Source organism: Formica exsecta, unplaced genomic scaffold (assembly GCF_003651465.1).
Source record: "Formica exsecta isolate Colony F162 unplaced genomic scaffold, ASM365146v1 scaffold878, whole genome shotgun sequence".
NCBI classification, from domain to species: Eukaryota; Metazoa; Arthropoda; class Insecta; order Hymenoptera; family Formicidae; genus Formica; species Formica exsecta.
In genome coordinates this window covers 259,340-272,334 of record NW_021853648.1, presented here as the reverse complement: position 1 = coordinate 272,334, position 12,995 = coordinate 259,340, and the positions used below count along the sequence as shown (strand labels likewise).

The 12,995-nt window shown below is 35.4% G+C and overlaps 1 protein-coding gene across 2 annotated transcripts; it reads left to right on the top strand.

Moving 5' to 3' along the window:
- Positions 1–4,281: 4,281 nt before the first annotated feature.
- On the top strand, positions 4,282–12,602 carry LOC115244889 (neprilysin-1-like). 2 transcript variants are annotated; one of them, XM_029822899.1, is made up of 13 exons: positions 4,282–4,701; positions 6,008–6,511; positions 6,748–6,976; positions 7,132–7,170; positions 8,150–8,395; positions 8,644–8,852; positions 9,317–9,496; positions 9,606–9,817; positions 10,116–10,332; positions 10,413–10,595; positions 10,919–11,081; positions 11,328–11,644; positions 11,857–12,602. In XM_029822899.1, exons 2-13 carry the CDS (start codon positions 6,389–6,391, stop codon positions 12,127–12,129), a joined length of 2,391 nt encoding a protein of 796 aa, XP_029678759.1. In that variant the 5' UTR covers positions 4,282–4,701; positions 6,008–6,388; the 3' UTR covers positions 12,130–12,602. The 2 variants fall into 2 exon arrangements, with proteins under 2 accessions (XP_029678759.1, XP_029678758.1); XM_029822898.1 differs by having other exon boundaries at positions 4,282–4,955.
- Positions 12,603–12,995: the final 393 nt, after the last annotated feature.

Below are 12,995 nucleotides of genomic sequence, written 5' to 3'. Positions count from 1 at the left end.
TTTATTACATTTGGCGCGGCCGATCAACAATCACGGGACAATCGCGATCAGCGTTAATTAATTAATATACATGCTATATATTGTGTCGCATATTCTCGTATATATAATGCACGTTGTGCAGAGATGTAATTCGAGATGTCGAGGAAAGGGAATATATCAACGAGAGGCTTTGAGTCTTCTGGACCGTTTTGCTTTTCGACTTTTCCTTGGCGATAACGTAACGCTAGACGTCGCGAATCTGATCTAACAAGAAATTTTGTCGAAAAAGATCTATCTTTTCGTCGCGCGTCTAGAAATTGAAAGAGATCAATGTTACACCATCGCTAAAGAGAAATCGTTTCCTTCGTGAATGAAAGATAATCTTCTTATTATGATACATTCTTTCCTTCGAACAGAGAGTCTGCGGACAGAATAAGCGAACCTCAAGACGTGGTCGTCCCTATTATCTCGAGGACGTATCTCGTTTTCGGCGTAGTTCTACTGTATGTAAGGGAAAGGGTTTATGCGCGGAGATATATACTGGACCCGTTTTCCTTCTCGTATGTCGTCGATGAGACATCGACGGAATGACATCGAAGTTTAGCATTGAAGTCTCACTCGTTGTTGCTTGCGACATTGAACGACGATCATCCGAATAAAACCACAATCGCGCTACACATATTTTTCTTCGTCAATGTAATCACACATACATACATAAATACACATACACAAATACATATACAATGTCGAATAACCGTCTGGTTTAACGATGTCAAGATTAACGAATTATAAAATGTATATGTATGTACGTTGCGTGTTCGTCTATGCGTATTATTGTGTGCATGAGCGCGCCGACGAGAGAGGCTTCGCCATCGTAGATTAATTATCGCGCGGCTTAATTCGATGAGACGAATCGCGCGAGAGGTCGGTTATTAATTTTTCGCTGTCCCTTGTGCTCGTTGTATCTGTTCGAACCGGCCGCGAGTAACAGCGTGCCGGTATTAGAGAAACAAAACTCGTTATAATCGTGCATTAATTTTTAAGCACTCTATCGATGTTAGTTAGAGCCTTCTGGTGTTCTCGACGCGCGTAGAATTCAAGTAAACGGGTATGGAAATTAATGCACTATATACAAAAGCACAATTAGAGAATCACTCTTCTTCAAAGGGATATCTTTATAAAGATATCTCGCGTACACACATTAAGATATTTATTTTAGAAATTTATCTTAACGCTTTAAAGAACTATACTAAACAAATACATATACAATGTCGAATAACCGTCTGGTTTAACGATGTCAAGATTAACGAATTATAAAATGTATATGTATGTACGTTGCGTGTTCGTCTATGCGTATTATTGTGTGCATGAGCGCGCCGACGAGAGAGGCTTCGCCATCGTAGATTAATTATCGCGCGGCTTAATTCGATGAGACGAATCGCGCGAGAGGTCGGTTATTAATTTTTCGCTGTCCCTTGTGCTCGTTGTATCTGTTCGAACCGGCCGCGAGTAACAGCGTGCCGGTATTAGAGAAACAAAACTCGTTATAATCGTGCATTAATTTTTAAGCACTCTATCGATGTTAGTTAGAGCCTTCTGGTGTTCTCGACGCGCGTAGAATTCAAGTAAACGGGTATGGAAATTAATGCACTACATACGAAAGCACAATTAGAGAATCACTTTTCTTCAAAGGGATATCTTTATAAAGATATCTCGTACACACATTAAGATATTTATTTTAGAAATTTATCTTAACGCTTTAAAGAACTATACTAAATCACAATTACATACAGAAGGCTTAATGAAAAATGTCATGCCTATAGATTACAAATAGTGGATCTACCTGAATGTTAATCAAGTTTTTTGTTACATGATATGCGCTAAAACATATCGCTTCAGGAACTGTGATTATCTTTGTTTCAACTTTAAAATCTAGTCCAGTTAATTGTTTTGTTGAATAATTATATATACATACATATATATATAACGTTTTATATTTTAATTATATGTATACAATGAAATTTTATTATATACATAATTAAAATAAGATTTATATTGGTTTGATATATATATTGGTTTGATATATATATATATTTCTAGCAATGTGTACTTATTTTTGAAATACGATTTTTGACATAAGGACCTTTATATTAATTCCTTTAGTAATAAAAAATTATATAAATTCGTTATATATATATTTTTGTTTTCATGAAATAAACTTTTGTTTAGAAAAGTTCTGCAGGAATATAGGCCTTCGAAAATGTAGATCCACCATTAACAATTATTATAAAATTCAAAGAAAGGGTATAGCATTTTTCGTAGATATATTTAACGCAAAACGCATTTCTTAATCAATTTATCCTTGATTGTGCAATTCTGTGTTTTAATAAACACATTTACATAAATGTGATATTTTAGTTTTTTTAATTGCTAAATGTGTTAGACCTACAAAAATCAGCATTTTGAAGCAGTGATCTCTTAATTGTTGCTGAGCAATGAGCGTATAATCATCGTCGATCATTCGATCGATTTCACGAACGTCGAGACGCACATTTGTGGCTACGCGTTTTAATCTTTTATTTGCCGTTATGCATTATGTGATTAACAATAGAAAACGTACTCTATCTATTCCTTCGAATAAGATTGGACTTAACGCTTTGACGACAGGTGCTGAATTTGCATGCCGAGTTTTTGCTTAAATAAGATTATGTAAGATTTGAATCGATTTAATTATCACCAGCAGTAATATTTCCATCTTACAATCGAACATCTTCGGAATCTTTTATTAATTGCTCTTTTTTGCCATCGTTTATTGTCGAATCTATTTTTGTAAAATTGGTTTAGAACATCGTAAACATATAAAAATCGAAGAAGATGCATTAAATAAATAATAAACAAACTTTACAAGATCAAGTTAATATTTATAAAAATGACTATATCGTTGTCATCGCGTTAAGTCATCGTGCGAATATAAGAGTACGTAATGTTATAGAGAAAGAGTAGTTTCGACTTTGCTCGATTCGGTCACTCTTATGTGCTCGTTCCTAGACTACACGAAACGCCAGTCGAGATATTTAATTGTGTTCGGTGTACAATGTGATACATATATTTTCTTTATTATTTTTATTAAATACATCTTTCTTCGAACTACTTGCGAACTGCGTGTCTCTCTTGCAGCTTCGTATATTTATAAATTTCTAATTGTATATTTTTCTCGGCACATTCTTGACTCGTAACACACGAGTTTCACGCCGCGAGTTCTAGAGTGCGAGTTTCGTCTTCCGGCTGAAGAACCCGCGATGTGTCGAAACCATCCCGAATTATAATTCTGAAGCGACATCACGAAGACGTTTCTCGCATATTTTCTCGACATTTTTGTGATCGCAATCTTGGAATATTATCACAAACCTGCGCACAAAGACCGAGGGGTTCGTCGTTACAATACGCGGAATCTGTGTTACGCATCCGCATAGAAATCTGTTATTGTATAACTCCGATATTATCCAATTTTTCATGGATATGTAGTCCCGGGCGAGCATCTTTACATGCCGGAACCGTTTAAACTATCACGTAATCAGTATTCTTTCGATTTCAAAGTCCCGTTGGAGGTTGTATATCGATCTATTGTTTTTACGTCCGAGTCTTGTAATAATAGAAATCAAATGTTTTTTTTGGAAATGTAAATCAATTTTTAAAAATGTATGAATCGATAAATAAATAATGCATGGCATAAAATAACTCGCTTATTTTTTCTCTGTATTTATAATAATTAGCTTATAGATATAATATATAAATATGTAATTAAGATCATTACACTCTTCTTATAGAAGGTAATTTTTGTTGTTTAAAAACGAATTAATAAGCTCTTCAATTATCGTATATTCATCGTGATCGACCCATCATGTCGATGATTTGAAATGATTTCTGATAACGTGGCTCCTTTCTAAATTTTTCTATAAAATATTAAACTTGGAAGAAAAAGAAGGACATGAAAAAACGTCAGTCTATTAATAGATTATAGACTTATATGTATAAGAGAGAAAATTCTGATTTTATATTAAATTTATATTATATATTTATATTAAATTTTGCATCAATTCTATCAAAAAGAAAGTCTTTACTGATAGTAAAGACTTTGCAAGATCCTTTACACTCTCGACAGATTTGATTGTCCGATATATAATTCTTGCAAGGGCCCCTGTGTACGTTGGACAAATTGTATCGTCGCACGCTGCATCCTCAAACTCTCATCCCCTTCTTGCACAAAAGCAACCCCCGAGCAGCTTCGAGACGTTGCCGTTGTGCGTCGTAGCACGGATCCGAGACCACCGCTGCATTGCAGCATCGACCGGTTCTTTTTTTTTTTCCCCCGACCTCGGAGTAGGCACCCCCCGTACCTTCGCGTGGCGGCGCGACCGCCCCTCTCGACGCACCCTCTCCCGCGTCTTCTCTTCTCTGGGTATCGCGCCACCACCGACGATGGAGGCTTCGATCGACACCCCCGACAGTTTTTCGCAGGACGCTTGTTGCTTCTGTATACGAGCCACGAACATGAACTCGCCCTGACCGCAAATCTCGTCGCTTGAGACGTACCTGCGTCGCATTTGATTCTATTAATGGGATCGTTCCTTGTTCGTCGCAGTGAATAAATTGTGTCGAAAGTGTCACCTCGAATACAATAATTCTCGTAATGAACGTTAAACCGATCGCTAATTATGCCAGGTACACGTTATCGATAAATGCGAGCACCATGTAATGCGCGAGTCTTATATATTGTCGACTATTCAAATTCTTTGAAGCATTCAATGTGATTTATTCGAAGACTTATCGAAAAATTAATTGATTAAAAATATATTATTTTTATATTCTCTGTGTAATACGTAAAGATCTTTTATGTATATTATTTTTGTTGTATTATTATATATTTTAACATAATTATTTGAAATTATTTGAAAACTGATACGTGTATATATAGGGTGAGTTGTTCTTTAATATGCTAATTCAATAATATGCGAAAAAAAAAAACTGGAAAATTCATAGTTATTTCAAAGTTGTAATACCTTTTAAGTTATAAGCGATGGAAGTTTATAAGTTATTGGGAATATCGAGTTTCTGATGTATAATTAGCTAATGAAATTTTTTCTTCTTCAGTTAATCTATATTTTAATAGATCTTTTACTCACAACAAAGTTATCAAGTCTAATGTTGATAATTAAAAATAAAAGAAAACTGTGATTTTTACAGTGTATTATGTATATATTTACGATATAATACTTATCATTAATGTTATTTTAAATTTAAGAACTTTATCATCATATATTATATATATGTCTGATTTAAATAGACACGTGGGATTATTTCGTAAACATAATGGAAGATATAAAAAAATTATTCATAATGAAAATTATTTGGCATAACTGATATATGTAAAAATTCTTTGATTGTAGGAAAGATATGATGTTATACAATACGAATATAGTATTTTTTTTATGAATGGAAACATAGACGAAATTTCACATTGTCGAATAACTTCTAAAATGCGTTGTACAAGAAATATATTATACAAAAATTGTTTTTTCTTCTTTTTTTTCTTTAATAAGGTTTCTTAAAACCATCTTGAATTTTTAAAATAAAGCCAATAACTTTTCTTCGAATTCCCTAATAATTTTTCAATAGACATTCAGCTATTAATTATTATTTAATTGCTATAATGTGTAAAGTATATATATCGAAGATTTATATTAGAAAGTTTTATATGATACAAATTATTCTCCTACTTGTATCATTAGATATAAGCAGAAAATATGCATATCAATTAATAAAGCTTTAGTCTCTCTCTTAATATTTTAGAAAGGATAAGCTAGATAAGCATTGATATGCAATCAATATTAATCTAAATCTAAGATATATTTTCCTTTTTAATCGTATTTTTTATATAATATCTTCGTTAATTATAGATATCGTGAATGCCACAGTGTGCAAACGTCAAACTCTTTTTGTGAAAAGTAAAAAATTTGTGTCCTTCTAGCTACATCATAGAATTAAACCATTGCATGATGATCGATTGAGAGAGCTCTCGCTCTTCCTTCAAATCTGCTTCGAGGGATGATGATTGACCGGCAATGGCAACTTTGCGGGCGCGCGAACGCACCGCGGATCTCGAAGGCGTTCGCGAAGGACCGCGGCATATCCGCGCCGTTCCCATCGTAACCTGAAGATACAAATATAGGCAAAAGAGCGTTCGTTCTGCGTGTCCTGCGAGCTCCTGAGATCTCCTTCCCGCGTTCTGCATTTCCCGCAGGCATCGCGAGAAGGCCGCGCCGCGGATCGCGAACTGTCCCTCCGATGAGCAAGAGCTACCTGTCGCTCGCATCGAAAGGGCATCCCACGAAGGATCAGCGAGGCGAGGATGAAGTCCGAGAGAAACAACGGATATCTACGAACCACTACCGTCGTCGCCGAACAGCCGGCCGATCTGTCAGGATCGGGATCGATTGCTCAGGACGGTGCCCCCACTGCGAATTCTCTTCAAGTACGTGGATCTCATCTCGATGATTAAGCTGCTCCAGAGTACCGTGTGCTCCTTAAGAATCCTCGCCAACATTCCTTGGCATTTTCGAGTCATCAATAAATAAATAAATAAATAAATTTTTATTTGTTTCTAAAGTATCGATGAATAAAAGCTATGTATTTACCTTTTTTTCCTTCTTCTTGCTTGATTTGAAGAAAAATGTGGATTGCTTTATGTTAATCGATTATATAATTAAGGTGACTTATGGTCCACGTGGCGGTACTACCACATCCGTTCTCCAACATCCGGTCAAGCCGCAAAGGCCAATCGGTATAACACGTGCTACCTCAATTACACGAAGACGAAGAGGGACAGCGAGTAGACAACGTTTACTTGGTGTGTTGGCTATCACTTTGCTGGCAATTTGCCTCTTCATACTTCTGCTATTGGCGTTAAACACCAGCCGTGAATGCGTCCGAGAGCCTCGTAAGTTTTCTCCTTTATTATTTATCGACGAGGCTTTTTTTAATAAATCTTGAAATCGAAAGAATTTTAAGATCTAAAGAAATTAAATAACAATGTAAAAGTGAAAGATTATCTTAAATAATGATTACACCTCTATCGTATTTCTCTATTTTCAGAGCCGAACGTTTGTATGACGGAAGAATGCGTCCGAACAGGTACATTTTTTAAATTTATTTACATTTTTCTTTAATTATTTCTACTTCTTTTAACGCTTAACACATTTTTTAAATCATATATTCCTATATTAAATTTTAATTTGTAATAGATGTGAAAGTGTCATAACTCAAAAGACACAAAACTTCAAAATCGGTTTGAAATATGTGTATCGTTTCATAAAATTCCTCAGATATTTAAATTAGCCAAGACAGCAACTTCAGTGACTGATCGTTTCATTAATAAAATAATATTATTAATACTAAATGTTGCTGCATTATATACATTGATTAATTTTTTACGTGTTATTTTTAAACAGTGACATAATTTAAAATAATAATAATTAATCTAAGCGAAGAGATACACATAAATAAATATAAACCGATATATGAATTAAATACCATTTGATGATCAGGACTAAACACACAGAAGATACATTTTTAATATATTCCTAGATTCAATTATTATAGTACCTGTCATGCAAATTAATTATGACTTTGATTGATAAAATTGCGAAGATTTTAGATCGTAAATTTAGATTTTTCTAAAAACGAGTCAATCTTATTTTAATAATACTTTATATATTGAAAAGAGAGAAAATGAGAAATCAAGTATATTTTTGATGAATAATCATTGGTTTTGATCATTGAAGTCTGTACATAACATAATGCGCTCTTTCATATCATTTTCATACAGAAAAAAAAAACGAAAGGAAGAAGAGAGAGAAAGGAAAAGGGGATAGTTTTGTTCTTTAAATGCATACGCATTGAAAGCGCACTTGCTTGGCATTCATTATAAAACTAAACATATTTTCCCCATTATAGGATATAAAATAAACTTTCTTGGATTGTGTTATACTTTGAAAGAGACACTCTCGTCATTCCAATATGTACAGATTTCAGTGGTTTTAACGTAAACACCTGTCATAAGTTAATCAAAGATCGAGTGATAATAACAAGATGGGTTTCATTGACGATATAGCGGCGAGTTTATTAACGGCGATGGATAGTACCGCGGCGCCATGCGTAGACTTCTTTCAATACGCCTGCGGCACATGGAATCGATTGCACGTGATACCGGAGGACCGAAGCTCCGTCAGCACCTTCGAGATACTGGCCGATCAGCTGCAGGTGATCCTGAAGCGCCTACTCGAAGAGCCGCCTAACGCGGACGACAATAACGCTACTCTCAAAGCGAAGATGTTCTACAGGTCGTGTATGGACATCCGTGGGTATAAATGATATACAGGATGCTCTCTCGAAAAAAAAAAGAATTATCGAGATCTCCCTTTCTCCTTCATTCAATTGTAGAATCTTTGACGAATTTAGATTTTGAATTTAGATATCTGTGAATCAAAATATTTAAAATTAATAAAAAGTTTTCTCTCATATAAACTGACAACATAAATTGTACGCATAAAAGAGATAACGTGTGTCTCGCATATCTTACAAAAACGAAATGATATAAAAACGCAGCTCGCATACGTGAGATCGGGGACGCCCCGTTGAAGAAGATCCTGGAGCGTCTCGGTGGCTGGCCGGCAGTGGTAGGAGCGTCTTGGAAATCGCCGCCTTATCCGCTGGAAGTCCTTCTAGGTCGTCTACGCGGCGAGTACAACGAGGGTGTGCTGCTGGAACAATGGGTCGGTCCAGACGATAAGAATTCCTCGGCCAACATCCTCCAGGTGCGCCGGCAAAGTAAGGCCCCGTCAGTCGGTGACTATACAACACGTCAACGTCGTAACATACGGGAGTCGTTTGAATTTTATCTGGACTTTTATTCCAAAATTCTAAAACAATATTTAAAATAAAATCATATTTCATTTATTTGTTCATGTAATCTTCCTTCTTCGAGGAATTTTTTTATATCGTTGGAAGAATGATTACAAAAAATTGAACAATTAAATAATTATTGTGTGTCATAAAATTTAAGGGAATAGCATATATATATCATATCGAAAAACTTACGCTTACAATTAGATATGATTTAAAAAAAAGTCTAGATTATCTGTACGTCTCTCGTACTATCCCGCTAAGTTTTCTTGCCAATATAAAACTGGCTGCCTTTGAGAAAACTTAACTTACTTAAAGCAGAAAGTAGTTTCAGGAACCACTGTAAGGAAATATAACAACGTTTTCATTTATGCAGTTGGATCAGATGCAATTGGCATTGCCTAGCAGAGATTATTACTTGAAAAAGAGCAGCGAAGCCGAATTGAAGGCTTATCATAATTATATGACGAGCGTCGCTATCTTGCTTGGTGCGAATCCTTCTTCGGCAGGAGAGGAGTTTAATCGAGTGATCGTTTTGGAGAAACAGCTTGCCAATGTACGTCTTCTCTCTATGTTTATCGCAAGTTTATGTAGTTTATCTAAAAAATTTTCGGAATAATTAAGAAACATATTTAATTTCTTAATTAAATCCCGCGTGGTTTCAGGCTTCATTACCGGAAGCGGACAGGCATGATACTTCGGCGATTTACCGGAAGTTAACATTGCGAGAATTGCAGCGAGAAGTACCACAGCTACAGTGGCTCATTTACTTGCGAGAGTTCATGAGCGTGCCAATCGACGAAGATGAACCAGTCGTGACATATGCAATGCCATATTTCGTGCAGATGGGCCGTATCATCTCAAAGACGGATCGCAGGTGAAGATATAAGCACATTCGATATAATTCTTTCAATAGAATTTTTTCCTCTGGTTTTATAATTTTCTCTTAATTTTTTACCAAATTAAATTTTTAAATCCTTGGATTCTTTATTTTCTCAAATTATTTTCAAGTTTTCTTTTTGCGAACCCTTCAAGTTTCCATTTTCTGTAAGATCATAAATATATTGAGGCTATTACTATAATAATCCTTCAGTAAAATTTAATTAAACTTAAAAATCTTGGATTTCTTCGAAATTTTGAATCTGTGAATTTTCAATCGAGAATAAATTTTACAGGACTTTACACAACTACATTCTGTGGCGGCTCGTTATGTCAATTATGCCTCACATGATCAACGAGTATCAACAAAAGCGGATTGAATTCCGTAAAATTCTGCTGGGAATTCTCAGCGAAAGAAATAGATGGTCGCAATGCGTCGAATGGACCAACAAAAAACTTGGAATGGCGGTAGGGGCTCTTTTTATACGCGACAATTTTAATCACGAGAGCAAGGTAAGTATCCTCCATTCCGGAAATGGTCTACATTTGATTGATATTTTCTTGCTTTATAAATCGGAATGACTGTTTTTCAGGAGACTGCTCTAGAGATGATTCGAACGATTCGCGAGGCTTTTAATGAATTGCTGACCGAAAATCATTGGATGGACGACGAGACCCGGATGGTGGCGAAGAAAAAGGCCGACTCGATGAACGAGCGAATCGGATATCCGGAATTTTTGAAAGATCCAGTCGAACTCTGTATAGAATACGTGATGGTAAGAATTTTATATTTTACGATGATATCGTACATTATATTTCATTTATATAAATTATTCTAGGCTGATTAATGAGATCTATTTACATCTTATTGTTAGTAAAACACTAAAAAAAAAAAGTTATTAAAAAAATCTTTTTTGATAATCTGAAATGTACGAGAACATTTCGATGATTTAAATATTGAGTTTTATTATGCCGTTGCATATGAAACGATTCAAATCCATGTTTCCAATTTTTCTTGGTTGTTTCTTCTTTTCATTTTCTCTTTTTTATATATTTTTAATTCGAAATTCGTGTGTTGTAAAGAACTATTTAATTTTAGCTAAACATAACGGAAAATCGCTTTCTGGAGAACATCTTTGCCATGCTCAAATACGACGCTTATCATAATCTGCAAAAGTTGCGAAAGCCGGTCGACAAGAATAAATGGTCGACTGAGCCTGCTGTGGTGAATGCTTTCTACAATCCCAACAAAAATGATATAGGTCAGTCGCGTATATTATCTACTAATCATCATTATCATCATTTTAACGGCTAATCATCGTCACGACTTAAAAATTCGACGAAGTTCCAAGTATCTAGGAATCTCGATGTAGAATCGCTTTGTAATTTTAGTTTGAAGATCTACAAGATTAAAAAAGAAGTGAAGATCTCATCAGTTTAACAATGCAACCTTAATCGTAATCGCATTGATAAATAAACATTAATCGTTTTGTATGGTATTATTTCAGTATTTCCCGCGGGGATTCTACAGCCGCTTTTTTACTCTCAGCACTTCCCCAAGTCCTTAAATTATGGCGGTATTGGTGTAGTGATCGGTCACGAGATTACTCATGGTTTTGACGACAAGGGTCGTCAATTCGACAAGGACGGCAACATGATGCAATGGTGGAACAATGCCACTGTCAGGGCATTTCGCGAAAGGGCGCAATGCATCGTAGACCAGTATTCTAGATACAAGTTGCAGGAAGTGAATCTATATATCAATGGTAGAATGACTCAAGGAGAAAATATCGCCGACAACGGCGGTCTCAAGCAGTCCTTCAGGGTAATGATAGAAATACATTATATGCAAGGCAACGTGCGTTTCAAAGATGCTAAATTTCTGAAAATTATTAAAGAGACCAGATAATTATACATTTGAAAAAAATAAATTGAAAGTATACGCTGATTCAAAGAGAATGCTCGTAGGGCTTTTAAATTTAAATTCGAAACGTACTTATACGGAGTCAACGATAATCTCTCTTCGTCAAATGTTAGGCTTACAAGAAGTGGGTCTCTATCCATGGCGAAGAACCGTTGCTGCCGGGAGTGAATCTCACGCACGATCAGTTGTTCTTCCTCAATTACGCGCAGATCTGGTGCGGTTCCATGAGGCCGGAGGATGCTCTCACGAAGATCCGCAGCAGCGTGCATTCGCCCGGTCCGGTACGGGTGCTGGGTCCCCTGTCAAACAGCGAGGACTTTGCCAAGGCTTACAGCTGCCCGCTGGGCTCGCCGATGAATCCCAAAAAGAAATGCAGCGTTTGGTAGCTCGTGCTCCTTTCGGTGATATATGAAATATATCACCTCGATGTATAATCAAAATTGCACAAGATGAGGATCGTAGAAGCTAAAAATTCCGAGCCACACACGGGACCTGAGAGCCTGCGTCCTCTGACCGCGCATTTAGCGTTAAAGAATGTTAAATTTAATCATTATCTTGTACATTTTGCATGAATTCAATGAGATATTAATATCCAACAGAACTCGAATGCGTTGAAATATATTTTAGAAAAATAAAAAAATTTAGATTTGCATTTAAGAGGGAGCTTTACATTCTCCCGATCCTTCAGCTAACGCTAAATGCGCGACAGGAATATGTGGCAAAAAATCATATAAGATTATAAACGTATCATGCCCGAAAATTTCAAGGATCCGCGGATTCCTTTATCACCCTTGCATAGCACGGTATTGCTTGTTTTTGTGTAATAAGCGAGACGAAATAAAAAATGATGTTATGATTGACAGCTGGTCTTTTACTTTTTGCATGTCACTTTTTGTATGTCGCTTGCTCGAATCATCTGAAAAAAAAAGATACAAATTTTATGTATCAGTGATGCTTGAACTGAAAAATCATTCGAATCGCTATGACACACAATAGCGAATTGAAGAATTTATATTTTTTAAGTACACAATTTGTGAAGAAAAAAACAAACTTTCCTTTTTTATATAGTACATTTTAGAAGATGAACATTAATGTAGACAAATATTATTTTATAAAAATTAAAATTTAAAAAAAATTAAAAATCTTAATATAGATGGCATGTGAAACTAAATGGAAATGACAGATAAAAGAATGCACTGACAATAAGAGAATATTAACACATATTTTTCGAAGATATTTTTTTTTGTTTTTC

Coding starts and splice junctions, on each gene's coding strand:
- LOC115244889 (XM_029822899.1), top strand. CDS start 6,389: ATGAAGTCCGAGAGAAACAACGGATATCTACGAACCACTACCGTCGTC. Junction 8,853..9,316: donor CCTCGGCCAACATCCTCCAG/GTGCGCCGGCAA, acceptor TCATTTATGCAG/TTGGATCAGATGCAATTGGC. Junction 10,333..10,412: donor ATTTTAATCACGAGAGCAAG/GTAAGTATCCTC, acceptor ACTGTTTTTCAG/GAGACTGCTCTAGAGATGAT.